General features: G+C 36.3%; 1 protein-coding gene and 1 long non-coding RNA gene across 6 annotated transcripts in view; both read right to left on the bottom strand.

The window, feature by feature from the left end:
- Positions 1 to 313: 313 nt before the first annotated feature.
- The window catches only part of LOC132550244 (adenylate kinase isoenzyme 5-like), a 79,575-nt gene continuing 52,681 nt past the window's right edge, over positions 314 to 27,207 (bottom strand). For 2 of the 3 annotated variants that reach the window (XM_060214286.1, XM_060214295.1), the window contains 7 exons: positions 21,801 to 21,992; positions 21,156 to 21,222; positions 10,410 to 10,481; positions 7,144 to 7,307; positions 3,361 to 3,477; positions 2,755 to 2,946; positions 314 to 2,304 (listed from right to left, as the gene is read on the bottom strand). In XM_060214286.1, coding sequence (XP_060070269.1) covers positions 2,233 to 2,304; positions 2,755 to 2,946; positions 3,361 to 3,477; positions 7,144 to 7,307; positions 10,410 to 10,481; positions 21,156 to 21,222; positions 21,801 to 21,992 — 876 coding nt within the window. In that variant the 3' untranslated portion in view covers positions 314 to 2,232. The remainder of the gene's footprint in view (positions 2,305 to 2,754; positions 2,947 to 3,360; positions 3,478 to 7,143; positions 7,308 to 10,409; positions 10,482 to 21,155; positions 21,223 to 21,800; positions 21,993 to 27,207) is intronic. The other variant, XM_060214303.1, reaches the window with a different exon arrangement.
- Positions 25,007 to 25,961, bottom strand: LOC132550263 (uncharacterized). Of its 3 annotated transcripts, none has more exons than XR_009554212.1 (3): positions 25,924 to 25,961; positions 25,633 to 25,711; positions 25,007 to 25,116 (listed from the first exon to the last, which is right to left on the bottom strand). It is a non-coding gene; the product is annotated as an uncharacterized LOC132550263 (long non-coding RNA). The 3 variants fall into 3 exon arrangements; XR_009554213.1 differs by lacking the exon at positions 25,924 to 25,961 and adding an exon at positions 25,863 to 25,900; XR_009554214.1 differs by lacking the exon at positions 25,924 to 25,961 and adding an exon at positions 25,803 to 25,855.

Below are 27,207 nucleotides of genomic sequence, written 5' to 3'. Positions count from 1 at the left end.
TTGAACGATGTTTAAGTTACTTGGTAGAACTCTGGGTCTAGTTGAACGATGTTTAAGTTACTTGGTAGAACTCTGGGTCTAGTTGAACGATGTTTAAGTTACTTGGTAGAACTCTGGTTCCTGGTTTAAACTAAATGATGCTTAATTAAATTGGTGAATATCTGGTTCCAGCATATTTGAGTTGTGGTTTATTTTCTTGGATTAACTCTTGTTCCTGGTTCTAGTGAAAGCATTTTCCAATACCAATTCATTCTTCACATACCAATCTGTTGTTAATAAGAAGTAATTACACGACAGACAACACGATTGTGAATAAGGTGTTTACATATATTTACTTAATAAAATTTATACACAGAAACGTATTGACAATAATGGAATCCGAGGCTGTGGAAACACTACAATAAATTTGGTAACAACATTCCTACTGTCGGATAACGGAAAATAATAAAAATAGCATTTAATAAACCTCTATCACAGCATAAGGCACTGTTCACAACAGCTTAAGGATATCATAAACACAACATAAATCCCCGCTCACACCAACACAAACAGAACTACCTGACACAAGATCTATGCTGGACATAAAGATGTAACAATAATGACATAAGTGTACATTGTTTGACACCAAGGTCTCGCAAAGCATAAACATGACACGTGACTGTCTGTGTTGGCATGAACAGTACAACAAAACGATAAATGGCGAGGATGCTATTTAGAATATTGTTCGATCGACACAGTGGAAACGTGTCTAAAGCAAGATAAAACTTAAGGAAATAAATCACAAATTAATATTTTTAAAAACATCGGGATCATAATTACTAATTAGGAATACTACCAAGCGAAATGTTTGCATATTTTCTTTATCTATTGATAAAAATTATTGTTTTGAAGAAATGTTCTTGCAGCTTTACTAGCTGATGTATGTTTGACTTAACCGTGAAAAAGACAGATCAGTTGTACTCCTCTTCTGACTGAGAAAGTCAATATACTATAAGTTGGGAAGATGTGATTTTTCATGAAACCTAAAGAAATTGCACAAAAGAACAATATTGATAGAAAGGAACCTACACAAAAATACATTACAAAGACTGTTTTTTAAAACACACATTAGTTGTTTTGACCTTTTTTGATACCTCTTGCAAAAGGACATAACAATCCCTATCCAAATTAGAGGCACTTCATTTACAAAAGTATAAAATTGAGCAATAAACAAGTAGAATTAAGACATCATAAAGTTATGGCTTGACAAAGCTTGTAATTTATAGACAGCGGGAAAACTACCAAACGCATTAATTCTATATAATGTTATTTGAAAATAGTGGATAGATAAGACATCAAAAAGTTATGGCTTGACAAAGCTTGTAATTTAGACAGCGGGAAAACTACCGAACGCATGACGCATTCTGTATAATGTTATTTGAGAATAGTGGATTGATATGGACACCATGTGCTATAATCCGGTTCACAATAATCTAACCATGATTTCTAAAATTATACCAACGTTGCAATCGTTATAACTAATACTGAATATTAACAAAGTGTGTTTTAAACCCCCATTGCAGTTTTGAAGTGATAATAAAAATATCGACATTTAATCAGGACATGTTACGAAAATAGCTAACAAAGACCGCCCCGAGACAATTGTCCGCATTTTGTAGTCAATTATATAATTCACAAGTTTTGATAAAATCTATATTTCCAAATAAATAAGGAATACACGTTGTGTTCACATCAGTAGTTATAGGACAGCTTGACCCAGGTTATCAGATTAGTCAAATTACTCTGTTTTGTTGCCTCGTTTTCAGTTCACATGAGACTCCTGGATTTGTGTTTCGTATTACATCTAAATATGGAGGTAACACATCATTGTTTGTTGAAAAATCCATGTATGTTTCATTAGTTTTGAACAAGTGAACAGTTTTTGTTACATTTCCTATGTAGTAGAAAAATTGGATGGCGTTCTTTTGAACAAAACGAAGAGAAGAACAATCATGAACACGGAATTCAATTTCACTTTTCAAAAACTGTTTCAGTAGATACGCTTATAAGAAACCGTACTAAAGACAAAATTGTGAATATCATTTATACTTTCTGATTAATAAACAGTTACATACATGAATATTTATATAAACAACAGCATTACTTCATAAAGTAAACACCATATATATTTTACATGTTTATCAATATTCATTTCCATAGCAACAGTTGCTGTGGTAACATGTTGTTAAAACACTACCAGGTTTTGCTGTCCATGAATTTCTGTACCTCTGCGAATATTTCATCCACAGTTCCTGTTGCTACAATCTGGAATGACAAGGCGAGTATATAATTATTCAATCAATACCAGAAAATACCAAAACGTGAATATAATCATAACCCAAACTCAGTCAAACTAGGTCAAAATAAGAAGGAAAGAAAAAATACACAGAGAAAAAGTAAAAGATAATACGACGAGGTGTTTAAGAAGAGTAAACGTCCTCAGCTTCATCTACGATCCCTGGTCAATCCAAGTAAGTATCACGTTTTCAAATGAGAACAAGATATAAACCAACGGAATTAACAGGCAAATTAACGATCATCAAACATCTCCAGCTTCATATTGCACAATTTATGACATCATTCTTAACACTGGTCACGTGCTGATATTGATGTGATATTTCATGTCAACTGTTATATATATACTGTTGCATTATAATGCGATGAAGTATATTAGCTAGGGTCAGTATCTGACAAATGAGGAGAGGTTGTCATTACCTTCACGACTTTGTCCTTTGATGCGTAGTGGTCCACGACCGGTTTCGTCTGATTGTGGAAGGTTTGTAATCTCTTCTTAATCGTTTCTTCATTATCATCAACACGTCCACTCGTCTTCCCACGCTCCAAAAGTCTCTCCGTCATAGTCTCATCGGGCACTTCAAAGTACAGTACGTTTGTGCACTCCACAATCTGTGAATTAGAAACGGCATTCTTACTATGAAATCAGCAAATGTTTTACTAAACAGAAATCGGAGATACATTTCTATGTCATTTAGTCCAGTAATGACATAAGTGTACATTAACATTTTTTCATATTCATTGTAGCTTTCCTCCGTTACATAATTAATTAATTTTCCATACACTGAGTCAATGACTACACACAAGTAAGCATACATCGTCAATAATTTTACATATCTTTTCATGGGTAGCCTGCTGACTCCCCATCACCATTATCTCCAATATCTACTGTTTGTGCTATGTCGTTACACATAAGATATAAAATTTATGATGTACCATGGGTGATTCCACACATGTTGGTATAGAGTGTCAATTACAGTACGTTACATCATTATATCATCACACTAGTAATTTGTCTTCACTTACCTCATTCTCAAACCTTGTGCCCTGCTCTAGTTCCCTTGGGTAACCATCAATTAGGAAACATTTAGTAGTGCTTATTTTGGCGTTCATAGCATTACTCAATAGGGCCAGTACTTCATCCTGTAACATAAAAAGTGTCTCGTATCGGACATCACAATCCATACAGTCAGTATTGATAGAACCAACATGTAAAATGTTAAAGAGTAATCTATTACACAATACAAATTACTTGATCATGCTGACAAAATGAAAATTAGCCAGCTGATAAAAATATCAGAATAAAAAAGGGTACAAACAATAATTCCAAACTTGTATTAAATTTATTTATTAAAAATATTAATCATGAACTATATTTTTTTCAAATAAGTAACATGACAAAAGATGTTTCGTAGAATGTGTCTTTTGGTTGTTTAACGACAGACCGCCATGTTAATCTGGTAAAACATACCGAATGTTACAAAATGAGAAAATGTTTATCAGAAGGAAACCTAACTATCTGATACACGAATACTTATGTATATATGTACACCCTGTTCGAATATATGTAAAATATTAATCATTTTAAATCGTGTTAAGCAATCGTCGTTTGTAAATTGTTGACATTTCTTCTGCCAAATTTTCTTGCGGCAAACTTCCGTCATCTTCACTAAACCTAATCAACATGTGAAAGATAAGTCGGAATTCCCTCATCGCATAATCTTTTCTATCAGCTTCATTTATCATAGCCCGTCTGTGAAAAGGTATGTTAGCTTAGTCTCCATTGTGAATTTTCCATTTCTCGAAAGTGATAATCCTGCGTCCGCAACATATGATGTGCTACATTTCGTAGTAATTCGATATTCTAAGACCTGTTCCCTATATCACGATTTTCGTGATGGATTTCGACAATTGATTAACTAACCACCAAGAGACACAAGTTGATAAAGATTAAAGGGAAGTTTGATGGTCGTCATGGTGATCTTGACAGGTTATGTTTCCGTGAGCAATAGGAAGCAGGATGTGTTATAACAGAGGTATGATACATTGGTATACGAGAAGCTTATGAAACTGATTTACATTTGAGAACATGTCGTCACATTGATGAAGACTTTGGTGTAAGCCCTGCAGGTTTTCAATGTTATCGGTGTAAATATTATTTTGCCCTCCTGTCATCCATTTTAAGTTAGAATAATGATTTTGCAAACTTGTTGTTTTCATAACCTTTCCTTGATATAGGATCAGGCTACATTCCATTCTATGCCTTTTTTAAACTAGAACCATGGATTCTAATTTGTCTGTAACGTCTTTTGCTGACGTCATCATGTTTATTTGCGATCGGTCTTCCTCTTTCTTTTCTATACATCATTTCATCATACCAATTTTTGTAATATTGGCTAGGACGAGCTCAACTTGTTTGTTGATAAGACGGTATTTGTATCAGTTCCCTTACTCTAACCTCGTAAACTTATCCTTGGTTTTATTGTTCTCTCACGCAGCATCCGGCCGCCGTCTCACCTACACACCGTTAGTGGGAAAACATGCTGAAAAGTGCCGGTAGAAATTGTGCCAGTAGAAGCTGTTTAGATACATATCTATAGACACACACACATTACAAAAAATGATTGCTGTATATAACTATGATAGACTTTGTTGTTGCCATAACGACTCAGGATAAACCTGCAGTATGCCTCGAAGTACACTAGACTAATACTTGTCGATGTGTTTTATATCGACTAGTGTTATTGCATAACAATTACACGTGATGTGTTCTTCTCTCAGCTACAAGGGTATGCGTTATTGTTGCTCAAGGAGACTCTTGAAGAATATAGCTTGTATCGTCCTTTATATAAATGTCGCCATGCAAGCTATGATAGATACTACAGGTGATAACAAGTATAATGTATTGGAAACTGGCACAGCTATTCCCTTCTAGTTCCCCTCAGCAATAGCATGTGGCATTGTCCACACAACAAACACTTACTAACATATGATCAACCTGGGAAGAGCTCCCAGTCCCAAGCAATGTCCATTGTCTATAATCTAGAGACTATCCCGAGTCCGAACTCTCATACATCGTACCTAAACTTAGGCAGGCTAATGTATCACAACAAACGTCTGCTCACTGGCTTGTCTAAGTCTATAGGGGTCGTAACTACTAAACTATGCATAACATCAATTTTACATCAAACATCTCCAACATGTTTGGGCTTTTTTTCTTGACCGTGTAAAGGTTAAATCAGTCTAACTACAACTTTAAATTATACCTGCACCTTGCATGAGTAACCTTGGTTACTGTGTTAAACCAGTCTCACGTTCACCCTGAACTATACATGTAACCTTGGTTACTGTGTTAAACCTGTCTCACGTTCACCCTGAACTATACATGTAATCTTGATTACTGTGTTTAATCCGTCTGACGTTCATCCTGAACTATACATGTACAGGTAACCTTAGTTACTGTGTTAAACCAGTCTGACGTCCACCCTAAACTATACAGATACAAGTAACTTTAGTTACTGTGTAAATCTACTGTAACTACATCCCGAACTATACCTGTACAGGTAACCTTGGTTACTTTGTTAAACCAGTCTGACCTTCACTATAAACTATACAGATACAAGTAACTTAAGTTACTGTGTAAATCTAGGCCGACTACATCCCGAACAATACCTGTACAGTTAACCTAGGTTACAGTGTTAAACTAGTCTGTCTACATCCCGAACTTTACATGTACAGGCAACATAGGTTACTATGTAAAACCGTAAGTTTTTGTCTTAAGCAGGTAAACACCTGTAGAGACAATCTAATTACAACTACGAATATTTCGGTGATAATACTATACAGAGACCATCCAACTATTACCAAAAGTATCTTAGGGATATTTCTGTACAGAGACTGATTACTACCAAAAATCTCATTGGGTATAATACTACTAAACAGAGACTCACTTCTACCAAAAATATCTTGGTGGTACCACTTTACAGAGACAAACTTCTACCACAAATCTCTTGGTGGTACCACTTTACAGAGACAAACTTCTACCACAAATCTCTTGGTGATACTACTGTACAGAGACAAACTTCTACCACAAATCTCTTGGTGATACTACTGTACAGAGACTCACTTCTACCACAAATCTCTTGGTGATACTACTGTACAGATACTCACTTCTACCACAAATCTCTTGGTGATACTACAGTACAGAGACTCACTTCTACCACAAATCTCTTGGTGATACTACAGTACAGAGACAAACTTCTACCACAAATCTCTTGGTGATACTACAGTACAGATACTCACTTCTACCACAAATCTCTTGGTGATACTACAGTACAGAGACAAACTTCTACCACAAATCTCTTGGTGATACTACAGTACAGAGACAAACTTCTACCACAAATCTCTTGGTGATACTACTGTACAGAGACAAACTTCTACCACAAATCTCTTGGTGATACTACTGTACAGATACTCACTTCTACCACAAATCTCTTGGTGATACTACAGTACAGAGACAAACTTCTACCACAAATCTCTTGGTGGTACAGAGACAAACTTCTACCACAAATCTCTTGGTGATACTACAGTACAGAGACAAACTTCTACCACAAATCTCTTGGTGATACTACAGTACAGAGACAAACTTCTACCACAAATCTCTTGGTGATACTACTGTACAGAGACTCACTTCTACCACAAATCTCTTGGTGATACTACTGTACAGAGACTCACTTCTACCACAATCTCTTGGTGATACTACAGTACAGAGACAATCACATTTACCACAAATCTCTATGGGATACTTACCAGAGTAACTAACTCTCCCTTCTCCATGATTTCGTTGAGCCGTTTGCCGCGGTCAGAGCCAGATGAAACTTCGGCCCTGAGAAGATCCCCAGATGACAAGTGACAGAAACCATATTTCTCCACAATCTTAGCACACTGTGTTCCTTTACCACTACCTGGTCCACCTGTGATAAAATATTAAGAAATAATGTTATTGAGTGCCACTGATGGTCAATATTGCTCTTGAGGATGTCTCGTGTCACTGATGGTCAGTATTGTTTCGGGGGGATATCGAGTGCCACTGATGGTCAATATTGCTGTTGAGGGTGTCTCGTGTCACTGTTGGTCGTTATTGTTTTAGGGGAATGTTTTGCGTGACTGTTGGTCATCATTATTTTTTTGGAATGTCCCATGTAACAGTTGGTCATTTGGTTTTGGGTATGTCCCAAGTCACTTTTTGTCATTACTCTTTTTATGGATGTCCCGTGTCACCGCTGGCCATTGTAAATATGCTGGAAAGTTGTAGGAAATGAATGTAAATACTTAGTTTACAACAATCAATGGCTTAGATACACATATACAAATTAGTAGGAAAATGTTTTACCTTTCCATCGATGTATGATAGCGTATAGTGTCTGGCACTGTAATGGATAACGATCGCGCTGTTGTAAACTATATAAAACATTGCCGGAATGCCTACCCTTGCAAGGGTCACTAGTAATTGGGGTTTTTGTATAGGGTGGAATTCTGACTATCGTCCGCGACTGACAAAATAACTACCATAGGGAAATCGACACCGTTATTACTAATGACTATTTTTTTATGAACACCCAAAATAGACAATCAAACGAATTTCTTTTGCGACTAAGTTTCTTCATAAAATTTCCGGCGTCCAAGTACATTTCTTTTCATCAGAAATGATATTTTAAATTTTTAATGGTCTTCAGTTTATACCAACGTCCCTTCAACATTTATCTGGAAACTTTACCGGTGTCACCATACCATTGATATTGCTGGAGAAAACGAGACACCATGGAAACCAAAACATTTCAGTCAGTGTGTTTGTCTACATGTAACGGTTGCCAATGTAGAGACATTCACTATCAATCGAAAATGCCTTCCTGAAGCATGTTCATCTGCTAAAATACGTAATATTTACCATACCTTACTGGTAAACAGCGAATTTCTGTAGCATGGCGTTTTATATACCAGCAAAGTCTGATTGTTTAGATCACAACTGAATGTCTACAGTTATCTTCGGTAGGGGAGGAGAGGGGAGGGGAGCGGAGGGGACGAGAGGGTAGGGGAGCCTAGGGGGGAGGGAGGGGGAGGGGAGGAGAAGGGATGGGAGGGGAGGGGGAGAGGAAGGGAGGGGACAAAAACGGGAAAGGAGAGGAGGGAAGGGGAGGGGAGGATCTTCAGCAGATGTACACCTCCGCCACTGTATAAACAGCTGTTGCTAGCATCTCTCTAAATCACTGCTTATACACCTGGCTAACAGCTTAAGGCTAAATGCTATCAAAACTTATAAACACAAAATATATGATTATCTAATTCTCCTAAAATTACCTGTCATTCACAGCTAACGATAAACTCATTAAGCACGAGTCTTTTAAAACAAATTAAGTACTAATCGTCCATCAAAACGTCTTGTAATGTACCGATGTCATTTATTAATATTATTTTCATAATCCACGTACCTTCGCTCATAACATCCAGTAATAACACATACCTGTCGCATGACTCTTGTCCTAATAGGAAACTAACACGTGCAATGTGTATATTTATGTTTGTAATATAAAATAGGATATAAAATATTTATAGTTAGGATATCCACTCTTTACCAATCACAATTTATATATGTATTTATTTATTTTAATTTCTTCCCGCATTCTTTATGAATTTCTATGCTTTAGGCCTCAAGCTTAACTAAAATGAGAAAAAAACGTATGGACATATGCTTATTGTTCATTCATATTTAATGTGTTATTCCAAGTTCTATTCGTGTAATGGTATTAGGGAAGAATCGTAAGGAATATATATAATTATCATTGAAAATCACAACATAAATACCTCAGGTAATTAGCAACTGGACACATTCGCTCTTTAGATTACCTAAGGTTATTAACAACTGGACACATTCGCTCTACAGATTACCTAAGGTTATTAACAACTGGATACATTCGCTCTACAGATTACCTAGGGTTATTAACAACTGGATACATTCGCTCTTTAGATTACCTAAGGTTATTAACAACTGGACACATTCGCTCTACAGATTACCTTGGGTTATTAACAACTGGATACATTCGCTCTTTAGATTACCTAGGGTTATTAACAACTGGATACATTCGCTCTACAGATTACCTAGGGTTATTAACAACTGGATACATTCGCTCTTTAGATTACCTAAGGTTATTAACAACTGGACACATTCGCTCTTTAGATTACCTAAGGTTATTAACAACTGGACACATTCGCTCTTTAGATTACCTAAGGTTATTAACAACTGGACACATTCGTTTCGCTCTTTAGATTACCTAAGGTTATTAACAACTGGACACATTCGCTCTTTAGATTACCTAAGGTTATTAACAACTGGACACATTCGCTCTTTAGATTACCTAAGGTTATTAACAACTGGATACATTCGCTCTTTAGATTACCTAAGGTTATTAACAACTGGACACATTCGCTCTTTAGATTACCTAGGGTTATTAACAACTGGATTCATTCGCTCTTTAGATTACCTAGGGTTATTAACAACTGGATTCATTCGCTCTGTAGATTACCTAGGGTTATTAACAACTGGATTCATTCGCTCTTTAGATTACCTAGGGTTATTAAAAACTGGATTCATTCGCTCTTTAGATTACCTAGGGTTATTAACAACTGGATTCATTCGCTTTATAAACATAAATTTATCTAGATATGCGAAGATCTTCACTGGAAATGTTACTCAATTATCATATACGGTGTTTCAATGTGTTTCCTAATTAGCGGATTGTCTCTGAACATTTTCAGATACCAAATAAGAAAATAAACATTCTTTTGCTATTTTTAACAAAGATTGAGTATGAACATTCAGTTTTTAAAAAAATCAAACATGAAAATTGCAAACCTGTAAATCAGGGCATTTTATAGCTTTTATGTTGTGTGGCTTTTTTTTACATCTTTCCAGTCATACTTGAATAAGACAAGATACAATATACAGATGATGCACCTTTAACTCTATTTAAAATAAATACACGTGCCGCTGTAACAAACAGACGCACTTGTTTACTTACCGACAACAAATATCACTTTAGCATCCTTGAGACTGGGCGCGGCGTCCGTACTCTCCTTCTTTCCTTTAGCTCCTAAAAAGATCACACATTATAATTAGCCTGTTGTTTACAAAAAAATCTCACTCCTATCAAAAATCACGAAATTAAAGAATAATTTAGAAATTTCAATAATATAATTTACCTATACAGCCCATATCTCCTAAATCTGGTAGCTCGTCAATGCAAAATTGCCTAACTACTATCACCGTTAACGGTCAGTGCTGATTGTGACGCGGGGATGGTCAGGCTACACTTATTAAATGATTACAGCCAATAGCTGGACATTGTGGTCGATGTTATTCATTAGGGGTAGGTATCTCACGTGTTTGCAAGATTTTAAAATTGAAATAATATTACTTATAGATATGTAAATGTTGGGGAAGAATGAGCAACGTGGAAATCACCCCTCTTGATAGGAATGGACTATTCTAGTATTGAGGTCAGACTACGTGCATGATAGATATCCCTCCTGACTCATCCTACACCCCTCTGTGTGTTGGAAATATAGCTTAGTCTGGTATTCACATTTCAATACTGATCGACGCGCGTCTGACGAACTTCTCCAATTTCTGAATATAAATCTACAACACCCTGTAGCACCGCGCCATTTCACTAATTACCCAACCTCTGTAACTGACTCTACTGTAAGTAACACGAAGCTGTTATAAAAAATCTCCTATTGTGAGTGTCAGTCACCTTTGCTCATCCAGGTAACCCGGTAGTAATGAATATAAGGCTGTTATTTATGTAAAACGCCTGTATATCTGGTTCATACAGAGTGCACTGTCATTGGATTCAGTTTTCGTTTATACAGTGTTTCAATAGCTTGTTTCTTCCATAATCCCTGCTGTCTATGTTTGAACTAATCATATTTTTTTCCATTGACCAGCGGCTAGTGATAGTAACTCATGTTTTCCGGCAGAGACGCCAAACAACCCTGAAATTTTTCCTACAACTAAGGACTGGTTTAGATCCAAGTCCGTGTGTTTAAATCTCTAATTGGACTTTTTTTTTTATACAAGCGCGGATTTTTACAGATGACTGTCTATGTTTTTGTTATCAAACGAATCTACCGAGACAATTGTATTTAGTTTTCTATCCAGTTTTTACAGATTTATCCATAAAGGGAGCTGTGTATGGAGTTTTGTTGGTTTTTTTTTTAAATCTTTTCCATGGAGACCGCAGTTTCTAGTTTTCAAAAAATCTTACCAACCAGTAAAGGCAGTAGGTTTCATGCTTTTCAAAAATCGCACCCATGTATGCAGCTTTGTCTAGTTTCTTTTAAGTCTGATCTAAGGAGACAGCTTTGTCTAATTTTTTATCAATTTCATCTTCTGTATTTTGTTATAAAGCATAGAGATTGTTTCTACAATAAAATAGGGGTTGTCTCCCTTACATTAACAAAGCGACGTTGAATGAACATCGTACAATGTGGGTTTTATTTTTCCTTGACCTGTAGGTGATATAAAGCGACAAAAGCGTTGTAACCTAGGTTATTCAATAAATTCCATTACTGTTAAATATTAGATCGATTCGACAGAACGCTAATCACATATTTATAATGCGCCATTCTTCAAATGAATCAAAATGTAGCATGCAGGTTACAGCAAACCTTGGAGATTAAATTTAACCAGCAGAACGTGTAACACATTCCTGGATAACTTATCTTACGCGCTTCCTTACAAATTACAATGACGCATAACTAAAAATACAATATTGCAATTTATTTGTCCTGTGAACAAAAATATTTCCTCCTCGCGGATAAATGATATACAGTATGAAAGCATAGTACTGAAAATAAACACAAAAGTGAATGATAATTTCCAACACAAAACTAGAATAAGAAACATTACTGCTAAATAATAAATTTAACTGCGTTATACATCTGTTTCGTCCTTCTAGGACTCGTCAGTGATACTACATCATACATCTGTTTCATCCTTCTAGGACTCGTCAGTGATACTACATCATACAGTTGTTTCGTCCTTCTAGGACTCGTCAGTGATGCTACATCATGCATCTATTTCGTCCTTCTAGGACTCGTTAGTGATTTCAGGAGTCTAAATGTTCGGAGGAGAATGAAGAAAATGAGAATGGATCGAAATCATCTTACAAATGGTTTTCTAATATAAATCTTGATTTGTTTATAAAGAAAATACCTTTCACAGACCAGCTGGGATCCATGCGCACAATTCTTTCTGTCTAGTTTTGATGTAACACCCGAATCCCATAAAAGCAAGTTTGATTTTGAAGAATTTCGACTTATTATACCCCAAATCATTTAGAACATTTATTTTCCCTTCTCACAATTTTTGCAGAAATGTTCTATCACATTAACCCGTTTAGAATGTGGAGTAGTATCTGTTTATCAAAATGATATTGAGCTATCAGTGATTGTAAAGGAATAAAAAGACAAGACACACCAGTGCATAGCACCTTTTAAATTGAAATTTAGAACAAGACACACAATAATCTGACCTACACAGCCGTGCCGTCCTTACAGGACAGGTCAGTACTGTTGGGCAATAGTATAAAGGATTGAATTTCCAGTCCTATTTGATAGATTATATAACCAGAATGTTTTATTTTTCATCCTTGGCATTAAATATATAAAGAAAACAACATATTTTCTACGAATTTTATGTTTATTGCTGTAAATATTGAATGATATTGGAGCTGGTTATATGACTGAGTGTGTGATCAAGTGCTGGAAGGCCGGTATCAGTGGCTTCTTACGTAAGACTGGGTACAAAAAGGTCATATACATAGGCTGAGGAGCAGATTCGACTCGAACCAAGTCCTCGGTTGCTGTTTCTGCCGACATTTTGGGGATCTTGCTTTTTCTATCGACCTAAAAGACCATCACTAACCACGTGCGATATTCATTCCTTTCTGCTTTGTGCTATTTCATTGTTTCGGTTTAAACCTTTCGTGACACGCCCATTGAATTGTGTAACGGTTCTGAATATACGCGTGTTTGAAGTTACTTTCAGAAAATTTATGAATTATAAGTTTAGCGCATCTCGTCAACTTTAATTTAACACAATGTACTTTATAATGACTATATATTGTAGAACAAGTGAATATTTTTCAAGTTTACATGGTTGTCTAAGTTTAACCATGCCTTGTCAGTCGATCATACAGTAACGTTTCAGATTGCAGTGGACCTGTGTACCTGTTGCCTCTCGTATCACTATCAGATTGGTCGCGACCACTCGCCGGCAGCAGATCCTGATTGGTTAGAGTTAGCGAGGGAAAATGGAAATTTCTAAATATTGATTTATAATTAGTTCCATAGCTAAAGTTTTTCCCCCTCCTATTTTCAAAACAAACTCAAACGCCATATTTTTAGAGTCATTTTTGCTTTGAAACGTTTCTCTTCAGGGCGACATTTTGGTCAAATACCAGAAACCAAGCTACGATGGAAACAGCGGTTTCATAAAATATTTCTGAAATGTTTATCAAACAAAAGAAACTGTGTTACAACATAAGAATTAACCGGTCCAGTATACTGTATATCAACAACCTGATGAGGTGACAGACGAACGATATAGCTGACAGCACGGTCTGCTAATCACTACCAAGTCATAAGTTCCATTACTACACCAATTGGTAAATCATTCGTTGCTTCAACTGGTGATCAATGAAATATGACTATATATATTTACACATGTATACTGTAAAGCATTGGTAAGGAATTTAACATATACCGGGGAGGGGTGGATCCCCAAATAATCTAGGTAGTATAAATTTGATGAAATGTTTTTGTGACCAGCTTTAATATAATTATCACATTTGTCAGTTTTAACCTAGAGATCCAAATAATAACAGTCATATAAGTTATAAAATCTACCCGGACCAATCAAACTATTACCGGCAGTTAGAATCAGTCTTAATCAAACTTTAAACGTTTAATGGTGTTCACTAGGGCCACTATGGTTTTGTACGTCCATGGTGTTCACTAGGGCCACTATGGTTTTGTACGTCCATGGTGTTCACTAGGGCCACTATGGTTTTGTACGTCCATGGTGTTCACTAGGGCCACTATGGTTTTGTACGTCCATGGTGTTCACTAGGGCCACTATGGTTTTGTACGTCCATGGTGTTCACTAGGGCCACTATGGTTTTGTAGGTCCATGGTGTTCACTAGGGCCACTATGGTTTTGTACGTCCATGGTGTTCACTAGGGCCACTATGGTTTTGTACGTCCATGGTGTTCACTAGGGTTACTATGGTTTTGTATGTCAATGGTGTTCACTAGGGTTACTATGGTTTGGTATATCAATGGTGTTCACTAGGGTTACTATGGTTTGGTATATCAATGGTGTATCAATGGTGTTCACTAGGGTTACTATGGTTTTGTATATCAATGGTGTTCACTAGGGTTACTATGGTTTTGTATATCAATGGTGTTCACTAGGGTTACTATGGTTTTGTATGTCAATGGTGTTCACTAGGGTTACTATGGTTAGGTATATCAATGGTGTTCACTAGGGTTACTATGGTTTTGTATGTCAATGGTGCTCACTTGGGTTACTATGGTTTTGTATGTCAATGGTGTTCACTAGGGTTACTATGGTTTTGTATGTCAATGGTGTTCACTAGGGTTACTATGGTTTTGTATGTCAATGGTGTTCACTTGGGTTACAAGGGTTTGGTACATGACTGTTGCTCTGTATAGTTACTGTAGTTTGAAGAAGTCATGTTAATTTGTAGGATTACTATGTGTTAGAACATTCTTAGTGACTAATGTAGGGGCACTACAGTTTGCTATAATAAACATTACTTACATACATAGATGTAAATAAAAAGGAGGGCAATTCCCAACATGCCACTTCCATTTCCATCAATAATATTCTTATCTTACAGGAGTTCTATCATTGTATCATTCATTCAGTGCTAACAATTAATTTAAGGTACTCTACAGATTGATAACAAGATGTTATTATATGTGTAAGATAATTATTATTAAGCCTCGAAAAAATTCAATGTTATCATTAGCTTTAATTCCTTAATTTAGAAGTTGTTCAGAATGAAATCATGGTCAGCACTGATTTTTAGAAGAAATTACTGGTGTACATGTCCACGAGGGTGTGTTTGTATGTATGTGTAACATACATTTGTGCATGAGGGTGTGTTTGTATGTATGTGTAACATACATATGTGCATGAGGGTGTGTTTGTATGTATGTGTGACATACATATGTGCATGAGGGTGTGTTTGTATGTATGTGTGACATACATATGTGCATGAGGGTGTGTTTGTATGTATGTGTGACATACATATGTGCATGAGGGTGTGTTTGTATGTATGTGTAACATACATATGTGCATGAGGGTGTGTTTGTATGTATGTGTAACATACATATGTGCTTGCATTCTTATATATATTTTTGTATTAGGTAAATTGACAATAAACAACATTTCTGCACCGCTATTAGTATTTCTCTGGTAAGTGTTCATAAAATGTCTACTTCAAGCTTGTATATATCAGAAAATATGACAACAGTAAAATAAAACTAACTGACTGTGTGACCTCAGTGAAGGACGATGGCAGAATATTGATTAGTTTTCTACTGCGTTCTGATCTGTATCTAATATATGACAAATGTCCTAACTATGACCTCTACAGGAACAACTGGCACATGAGTGAAAGACGAAACAATGTGTGGATTTGTGTATGAACACACGTGGTGTGTAAGTGATGCACAGAAAACTTACCGACATTACAGAGCCTGTCAAAGATCAGATAACACACATTCCAACACAAAACAATCATCCTCTCAATAGATCCACTCCACAAAAATCAATTGATCCAGGCTTAATACCCTAAAGCACTAAGGTCATGTTCACAGTAAGTGTACAGTGTACAGGGTGTGGATCATCACCACCACAACACATGAGCTTAATTATAGAGGTACATGTAAGCCCCACTCAGTACAAACAGTCATTGGTACTAACTGGTCCTGCGATCGATATTGCTTCATGCGCAGGAGCCTGCTGTTTTGGAGTTGAAACCCCAGGCAATAACAATCAATAGATAATGATTGCAATGCCCCATAGTCCTACAGGGCAATATGTATGTACCAAAAAAGTAACTTAAAGAGAAACAAATGTTTATTATAGCAAACTGTAGTGCCCCTACATTAGTCACTAAGAATGTTCTAACACATAGTAATCCTACAAATTACCATGACTTCTTCAAACTACAGTAACTATACAGAGCAACAGTCATGTACCAAACCCTTGTAACCCAAGTGAACACCATTGATATACCAAACCCTTGTAACCCAAGTGAACACCATTGATATACCAAACCCTTGTAACCCAAGTGAGCACCATTGACATACACAACCATAGTTACCTATAGTAATCCTACAGAGTACCTCAGGAATACCAAACTATAGTATCCTACAAAGTACCTCAGGAACACCAAACTATAGTTACCCTACAGAGTACCTCAGGAATACCAAACTATAGTAACCATACAGAGTACCTCAGGAATACCAAACTATAGTAACCATACAAAGTACCTCAGGAATACCAAACTATAGTTACCCTACCAAGTACCTCAGGAATACCAAACTATAGTTACCCTACAGAGTACCTCAGGAATACCAAACTATAGTAACCATACAAAGTACCTCAGGAATACCAAACTATAGTAACCCTACCAAGTACCTCAGGAATACCAAACTATAGTTACCCTACAGAGTACCTCAGGAATACCAAACTATAGTAACCATACAGAGTACCTCAGTAATACCAAACTATAGTTACCCTACGGAGTACCTCAAGAATACCAAACTATAGTTACCCTACAGAGTACCTCAGGAATACCAAACTATAGTTATCCTACAGAGTACCTCAAGAATACCAAACTATAGTAACCATACAAAGTACCTCAGGAATACCAAACTATAGTAACCATACAAAGTACCTCAGGAATACCAAACTATAGTCATCCTACAGAGTACCTCAGGAATACCAAACTATAGTTATCCTACAGAGTACCTCAGGAACACCAAACTATAGTAACCATACAAAGTACCTCAGGAATACCAAACTATAGTTACCCTACAGAGTACCTCAGGAATACCAAACTATAGTTATCCTACAGAGTACCTCAGGAACACCAAACTATAGTTACCCTACAAAGTACTATAGTTACTCAGGCAAGGAATACCAAACTATAGTAACCATACAAAGTACCTCAGGAATACCAAACTATAGTAACCCTACAAAGTACCTCAGGAATACCAAACTATAGTTACCCTACATAGTTAGTACCTCAGGAATACCAAACTATAGTAACCATACAAAGTACCTACAGGAATACCAAACTATAGTAACCATACAAACTAAAGTACCCTCAGGAAAACCATACCTCAGGAATAAAACCATACAAAGTACCTCAGGAATACCAAACTATAGTAACCATACAGAGTACCTCAGGAATACCAAACTAAAGTTACCCTACAGAGTACCTCAGGAATACCAAACTATAGTTACCCTACAGAGTACCTCAGGAATACCAAACTATAGTAACCCTACAGAGTACCTCAGAAATACCAAACTATAGTTACCCTACAGAGTACCTCAGGAATACCAAACTATAGTAACCATACAAAGTACCTCAGGAATACCAAACTATAGTTACCCTACAGAGTACCTCAGAAATACCAAACTATAGTTACCCTACAGAGTACCTCAGAAATACCAAACTATAGTTACCCTACAGAGTACCTCAGGAATACCAAACTATAGTTACCCTACAGAGTACCTCAGGAATACCAAACTATAGTAACCATACAAAGTACCTTAGGAATACCAAACTATAGTTACCCTACAGAGTACCTCAGGAATACCAAACTATAGTAACCATACAAAGTACCTCAGGAATACCAAACCATAGTAACCATACAAAGTATCTCAGGAATACCAAACCATAGTAACCATACAAAGTACCTCAGGAATATCAAACCATAGTTACCCTACAGAGTACCTCAGGAATACCAAACTATAGTTACCCTACAAGGTGCCTCAGGAATACCAAACTATAGTAACCATACAGAGTACCTCAGGAATACCAAACTATAGTAAACATACAGAGTACCTCAAGAATACCAAACTATAGTAACCATACAAAGTATCTCAGGAATACCAAACTATAGTTACCCTACAGAGTACCTCAGGAATACCAAACTATAGTTACCCTACCAAGTACCTCAGGAATACCAAACTATAGTTACCCTACAGAGTACCTCAGGAATACCAAACTATAGTTACCCTACCAAGTACCTCAGGAATACCAAACTATAGTTACCCTACAGAGTACCTCAGGAATACCAAACTATAGTTACCCTACAGAGTACCTCAGGAATACCAAACTATAGTTACCCTACCAAGTACCTCAGGAATACCAAACTATAGTTACCCTACAGAGTACCTCAGGAATACCAAACTAAAGTTACCCTACAGAGTACCTCAGGAATACCAAACTATAGTTATCCTACAGAGTACCTCAAGAAAACCAAACTATAGTAACCCTACAAAGTACCTCAGGAATACCAAACTATAGTAACCATACAAAGTACCTCAGGAATACCAAACTATAGTAACCCTACAGAGTACCTCAGGAATACCAAACTAAAGTTACCCTACAGAGTATCTCAGGAATACCAAACTATAGTAACCCTACAGAGTACCTCAAGAATACCAAACTATAGTTACCCTACAGAGTACCTCAGGAATACCAAACTATAGTTACCCTACAGAGTACCTCAGGAATACCAAACTATAGTTATCCTACAGAGTACCTCATGAACACCAAACTATAGTAACCATACAAAGTACCTCAGGCATACCAAACGTTAGTAACCAATCAAAGTACCTCAGGAATACCAAACCATAGTTACCCTACAGAGTACCTCAGGAATACCAAACTATATTACCCTACAGAGTACCTCAGGAATACCAAACTTTAGTTACCCTACAAAGTACCTCAGGAATACCAAACTATAGTAACCATACAGAGCACTATGGGTGTACCAAACCCTTTCAAACATATTTAAAATAATGTTATCCCTACATGGAACCATATATATTCCAATCCATAGTGATCCTGGAGAGCCCTTCAAAAGTATGGAGATATTGAAGAATGATGGGATATGTAGAAAAGTAGGTAGATATTGAAGAATGATGGGATATGTAGAAAAGTAGGTAGATATTGAAGAATGATGGGATATGTAGAAAAGTAGGTAGATATTGAAGAATGATGGGATATGTAGAAAAGTAGGGAGATATTGAAGAATGATGGGATATGTAGAAAAGTAGGGCGATATTGAAGAATGATGGGATATGTAGAAAAGTAGGTAGATATTGAAGAATGATGGGATATGTAGGAAAGTAGGGAGATATTGAAGAATGATGGGATATGTAGAAAAGTAGGTAGATATTGGAGAATGATGGGATATGTAGGAAAGTAGGTAGATATTGAAGAATGATGGGATATGTAGGAACGTATGTAGATATTGAAGAATGATGGGATATGTAGGAAAGTAGGGAGATATTGAAGAATGATGGGATATGTAGGAAAGTAGGGAGATATTGAAGAATGATGGGATATGTAGAAAAGTAGGTAGATATTGAAGAATGATGGGATATGTAGAAAAGTAGGTAGATATTGAAGAATGATGGGATATGTAGGAAAGTAGGGAGATATTGAAGAATGATGGGATATGTAGAAAAGTAGGTAGATATTGGAGAATGATGGGATATGTAGGAAAGTAGGTAGATATTGAAGAATGATGGGATATGTAGGAACGTAGGTAGATATTGAAGAATGATGGGATATGTAGGAAAGTAGGGAGATATTGAAGAATGATGGGATATGTAGGAAAGTAGGGAGATATTGAAGAATGATGGGATATGTAGAAAAGTAGGGAGATATTGAAGAATGATGGGATATGTAGAAAAGTAGGTAGATATTGGAGAATGATGGGATATGTAGGAAAGTAGGGAGATATTGAAGAATGATGGGATATGTAGGAACGTAGGTAGATATTGAAGAATGATGGGATATGTAGGAACGTAGGTAGATATTGAAGAATGATGGGATATGTAGGAAAGTAGGGAGATATTGAAGAATGATGGGATATGTAGGAAAGTAGGTAGATATTGAAGAATGATGGGATATGTAGAAAAGTAGGTAGATATTGGAGAATGATGGGATATGTAGGAAAGTAGGGAGATATTGAAGAATGATGGGATATGTAGGAAAGTAGGGAGATATTGAAGAATGATGGGATATGTAGAAAAGTATGTAGATATTGGAGAATGATGGGATATGTAGGAAAGTAGGGAGATATTGAAGAATGATGGGATATGTAGGAACGTAGGTAGATATTGAAGAATGATGGGATATGTAGGAAAGTAGGTAGATATTGAAGAATGATGGGATATGTAGAAAAGTAGGTAGATATTTAAGAATGATGGGATATGTAGGAAAGTAGGGAGATATTGAAGAATGATGGGATATGTAGGAAAGTAGGGAGATATTGAAGAATGATGGTATATGTAGGAAAGTAGGGAGATATTGAAGAATGATGGGATATGTAGGAAAGTAGGGAGATATTGAAGAATGATGGGATATGTAGGAAAGTAGGGAGATATTGAAGAATGATGGGATATGTAGAAAAGATCTTACCTGTGATTTCATCAAATATTACTTGCACATCTGTGAACACATCTGATACATCCCTCTCTGCTGATACCTGTTCAAACAAACCATATTTACATCAACCAAAATCAACAAGTGGTATTCTCCATTAACTGAGTTGTTTAATGCTTTCTCTATAATTTATTGACAGATAAATTATGTGATCAACTTTTCTTATCATAATAAATCAATGACATTTAGTACATCATTAATTTATTTATCACAGCTACTGACCTTTTTGACCTTGTCCTGCTGTGTGAAGTATTCTATAACAGGGGTTGTGATGTTACTGACCTTTTTGACCTTGTCCTGCTGTGTGAAGTATTCTATAACAGGGGTTGTGATGTTACTGACCTTTTGACCTTGTCCTGCTGTGTGAAGTATTCTATAACAGGGGTTGTGATGTTACTGACCTTTTTGACCTTGTCCTGCTGTGTGAAGTATTCTATAACAGGGGTTGTGATGTTACTGACCTTTTTGACCTTGTCCTGCTGTGTGAAGTATTCTATAACAGGGGTTGTGATGTTACTGACCTTTTTGACCTTGTCCTGCTGTGTGAAGTATTCTATAACAGGGGTTGTGATGTTACTGCTGTGTGAAGTATTCTATAACAGGGGTTGTGATGTTACTGACCTTTTTGACCTTGTCCTGCTGTGTGAAGTATTCTATAACAGGGGTTGTGATGTCATGGAATGTCTTTAGCCTCTTTTTGATGGTTTCTTCATTATCGTCCACACGACCACTAGTGAGGGCACGTCCTAAGAGACGCTGTGTCATCGTCTCATCTGATGCTTCGAAGTAGAGGACACATGTACAAGGGGTTACCTGTAACACAGAAAAGTATTTACATGTGAAAATATGATAAACTATTTAGATTTGTTTTGACATGTGATTATGGTTTTGACATGTGATTATGGTTTTGACATGTGATTATGGTTTTGACATGTGATTATGGTTTTGATATGTGATTATGGTTTTGATATGTGATTATGGTTTTGACATTTGATTATGGTTTTGACATTTGATTATGGTTTTGACATGTGATTATGGTTTTGACATGTGATTATGGTTTTGACATGTGATTATGGTTTTGATATGTGATTATGGTTTTGACATTTGATTATGGTTTTGACATGTGATTATGGTTTTGACATGTGATTATGGTTTTGATATGTGATTATGGTTTTGACATTTGATTATGGTTTTGACATTTGATTATGGTTTTGACATGTGATTATGGTTTTGACATGTGATTATGGTTTTGACATGTGATTATGGTTTTGACATTTGATTATGGTTTTGACATTTGATTATGGTTTTGATATGTGATTATGGTTTTGATATGTGATTATGGTTTTGATATGTGATTATGGTTTTGATATGTGATTATGGTTTTGATATGTGATTATGGTTTTGACATTTGATTATGGTTTTGACATTTGATTATGGTTTTGACATGTGATTATGGTTTTGATATGTGATTATGGTTTTGACATGTGATTATGGTTTTGATATGTGATTATGGTTTTGACATGTGATTATGGTTTTGACATTTGATTATGGTTTTGACATGTGATTATGGTTTTGACATTTGATTATGGTTTTGACATGTGATTATGGTTTTGACATGTTATTATGGTTTTGACATTTGATTATGGTTTTGACATGTGATTATGGTTTTGACATTTGATTATGGTTTTGACATGTGATTATGGTTTTGACATGTGATTATGGTTTTGACATGTGATTATGGTTTTGACATTTGATTATGGTTTTGACATGTGATTATGGTTTTGACATGTGATTATGGTTTTGACATTTGATTATGATTTTGACATGTGATTATGGTTTTGACATCTCACCTACAGTTTTTTCTTATCCTCATTGATTTCTCATCTTAACTATTGAAATATCAATCATTTTCTACACATCAAGCAGTACTTTCAATTTTCTTGACAGTTACACAGCAGTACTAAGGACAATTTTCTACAGTTACACAGCAGTACTAAGGACAATTTTCTACAGTTACACAGCAGTACTAAGGACAATTTTCTACACAATTACACAGCAGTACTAAGGACAATTTTCTACACTGTTACACAGCAGTACTAAGGACAATTTTCTACACAGTGACAGAGCAGTACTAAGGACAATTTTCTACACTGTTACACAGCAGTCTAAGGACAATTTTCTACAGTTACACAGCAGTACTAAGTTTTACACAATTACACAGCAGTACTAAGGACAATTTTCTACACAGTTACACAGCAGTACTAAGGACAATTTTCTACACTGTTACACAGCAGTACTAAGGACAATTTTCTACACAGTGACAGAGCAGTACTAAGGACAATTTTCTACACTGTTACACAGCAGTACTAAGGACAATTTTCTACAGTTACACAGCAGTACTAAGGACAATTTTCTACACAATTACACAGCAGTACTAAGGACAATTTTCTACACTGGTACACAGCAGTACTAGGGACAATTTTCTGCACAATTACACAGCAGTACTAAGGACAATTTTCTACACAATTACACAGCAGTAATAAGGACAATTTTCTGCACAATTACACAGCAGTACTAAGGACAATTTTCTACACAATTACACAGCAGTAATAAGGACAATTTTCTGCACAATTACACAGCAGTACTAAGGACAATTTTCTACACAATTACACAGCAGTACTAAGGACAATTTTCTACACAATTACACAGCATTGTGTTCTACTGTTACACAGCAGGTAAGGACCTCACAGTGTGAAAGTACTAAGGACAATTTTCTACAACAGCAGTATTAAGTACACAGCAGTACTAAGGACAATTTTCTTTACACAGCAGCATTTTACACAGTTACACAGCAGTACTAAGGACAATTTTCTACACTGGAACACAGGTTGTTCACTGTTACCTTGAAGGACAATTTTCTACAGTGATCTTGGCCTCTACAAGTCTTTGATCTTCATTTGTTCTTTTAAAAGTTGGATATTTTCCTTTATTTTCTCTTAAGAAAAACCAATGATAACGTTCAACATGTGGGGCTGACGCACGACTATCTGGTGATAGTGGACTGAAAAATAAATATCGATTTCATACACAGTTACACAGCAGTACTAAGGACAATTTTCTACACTGTTACACAGCAGTACTAAGGACAATTTTCTACAGTTACACAGCAGTACTAAGGACAATTTTCTACACAATTACACAGCAGTACTAAGGACAATTTTCTACACAGCAGTACTACAATTTTCTACACAGCACAGCAGTACTAAGGACAATTTTCTACAGTTACACAGCAGTACTAAGGACAATTTTCTGCACAATTACACAGCAGTACTAAGGACAATTTTCTACACTGCTACACAGCAGTAATAAGGACAATTTTCTGCACAATTACACAGCATTAGGAAAGAAAGCTTTGATGACATGGCTGATTTATAATTTGTAATATGTATCAAATATAAATGTATAAAATCATCAGAAAGACAACACAGATCTGTGATAAGGAAGACCTGTTACAGATCTGTGATAAGGAAGACCTGTTACAGATTTGTGATAAGGAAGACCTGTTACAGATTTGTGATAAGGAAGACCTGTTACATATTTGTGATAAGGAAGACCTGTTGCAGATTTGTGATAAGGAAGACCTGTTACAGATTTGTGATAAGGAAGACCTGTTACAGATCTGTGATAAGGAAGACCTGTTCAACAACGCACAAAACTGTTTATACAAAATACAGCTAAAATCTGAAGTATGAAAAAGACATATATATCTTATCTAGGCTTTTTAAAATGAACTAATTTTTCTGTTTATCTATGTGATGCTTACCCACTACAAACACGACCTTGGTGTCCTTGAGAACGGAGGTATCTAGAGGTACAGTCTCTTGAGTAGTGACCTCTGGTGGTGAAGTCTCAGGAACATTATCTTTAGGAGCTGATTCTGTAATAAAGGAGACAGTTATAGCCAGGATCAGTTAAACTTAAATTTCATTTTGTTTCTGGTACATTTCTATAGTTCATCAGAATTCAGAAATCCCAAAATAAAAACAATGATATCATACCAGTCTAGTTTGTACCAGTAGTTTAACAACACTTTTTCTCTATATACCATAAACATGGAAATTTAGTGTGGGGGAAATTTACACTTAATATGCAGAAGTCAGTGGCCACCTAAATCTCACCTACTAGCATTCATTTCTTACATATAACATTCATATAAAAATATAAGTTAGATTTTCAAAGGTCATTAATCGTAAAACATAACCCCCGCGGGTACACTAATCTAACTAACCTGAAGAGATAACCATGTTTACAGTTGTACGGACGTTTGAGATAGAATTACGATTGGGTTATTATTAAACAGTTAATTAAGGTATGGTGTGTACTCATTAGTATATAGATTGAATAGACATTGACAGTAATATATAAAATCATTGTTCTCATCCCTCATACTGACCTGCTTTTCCAGGAACAAGTGAATCAAATATAGCTTGGACATCAGTGTAGACCTCATCCACCTGTTTCTCAGCCGACACCTGAAAACATTAATAATTTCCAATATTAAACAGCTTTTAGTATAATTGGTAAATAAAGCCAAATCTTTTTGTGTTTTTGAAGGTTACTGACCTTTTTGACCTTGTCCTACTGTGTGAAGTATTCTATAACAGGGGTTGTGATGTTACTGACCTTTTTGACCTTGTCCTGCTGTGTGAAGTATTCTATAAAAAGGGGTTGTGATGTTACTGACCTTTTTGACCTTGTCCTGCTGTGTGAAGTATTCTATAACAGGGGTTGTGATGTTACTGACCTTTTTGACCTTGTCCTGCTGTGTGAAGTATTCTATAACAGGGGTTGTGATGTTACTGACCTTTTTGACCTTGTCCTGCTGTGTGAAGTATTCTATAACAGGGGTTGTGATGTTACTGACCTTTTTGACCTTGTCCTGCTGTGTGAAGTATTCTATAACAGGGGTTGTGATGTTACTGACCTTTTTGACCTTGTCCTGCTGTGTGAAGTATTCTATAACAGGGGTTGTGATGTTACTGACCTTTTTGACCTTGTCCTGCTGTGTGAAGTATTCTATAACAGGGGTTGTGATGTTACTGACCTTTTTGACCTTGTCCTGCTGTGTGAAGTATTCTATAACAGGGGTTGTGATGTTACTGACCTTTTTGACCTTGTCTTGCTGTGTGAAGTATTCTATAACAGGGGTTGTGATGTTACTGCTGCGTGAAGTATTCTATAACAGGGGTTGTGATGTTACTGCTGCGTGAAGTATTCTATAACAGGGGTTGTGATGTAACTGACCTTTTGACCTTGTCCTGCTGTGTGAAGTATTCTATAACAGGGGTTGTGATGTTACTGACCTTTTTGACCTTGTCCTGCTGTGTGAAGTATTCTATAACAGGGGTTGTGATGTTACTGCTGCGTGAAGTATTCTATAACAGGGGTTGTGATGTTACTGACCTTTTTGACCTTGTCCTGTTGTGTAAAGTATTCTATAACAGGGGTTGTGATGTTACTGACCTTTTTGACCTTGTCCTGCTGTGTGAAGTATTCTATAACAGGTGTTGTGATGTTACTGCTGCGTGAAGTATTCTATAACAGGGGTTGTGATGTTACTGCTGCGTGAAGTATTCTATAACAGGGGTTGTGATGTTACTGCTGCGTGAAGTATTCTATAACAGGGGTTGTGATGTTACTGACCTTTTTGACCTTGTCCTGCTGTGTGAAGTATTCTATAACAGGTGTTGTGATGTTACTGCTGCGTGAAGTATTCTATAACAGGGGTTGTGATGTTACTGACCTTTTGACGTTGTCCTGCTGTGTGAAGTATTCTATAACAGGGGTTGTGATGTTACTGACCTTTTGACCTTTTGACCTTGTCTTGCTGTGTGAAGTATTCTATAACAGGGGTTGTGATGTTACTGACCTTTTTGACCTTGTCCTGCTGTGTGAAGTATTCTATAACAGGGGTTGTGATGTCATGGAATGTCTTTAGCCTCTTTTTGATGGTTTCTTCATTGTCGTC

The sequence above is a fragment of the Ylistrum balloti genome, unplaced genomic scaffold (genome assembly GCF_031769215.1).
Source record: "Ylistrum balloti isolate Yb309-2 unplaced genomic scaffold, AGI_CSIRO_Ybal_v1 Utg369622, whole genome shotgun sequence".
NCBI lineage: Eukaryota > Metazoa > Mollusca > Bivalvia > Pectinida > Pectinidae > Ylistrum > Ylistrum balloti.
This window is presented reverse-complemented; position numbering and strand designations above follow the sequence as displayed.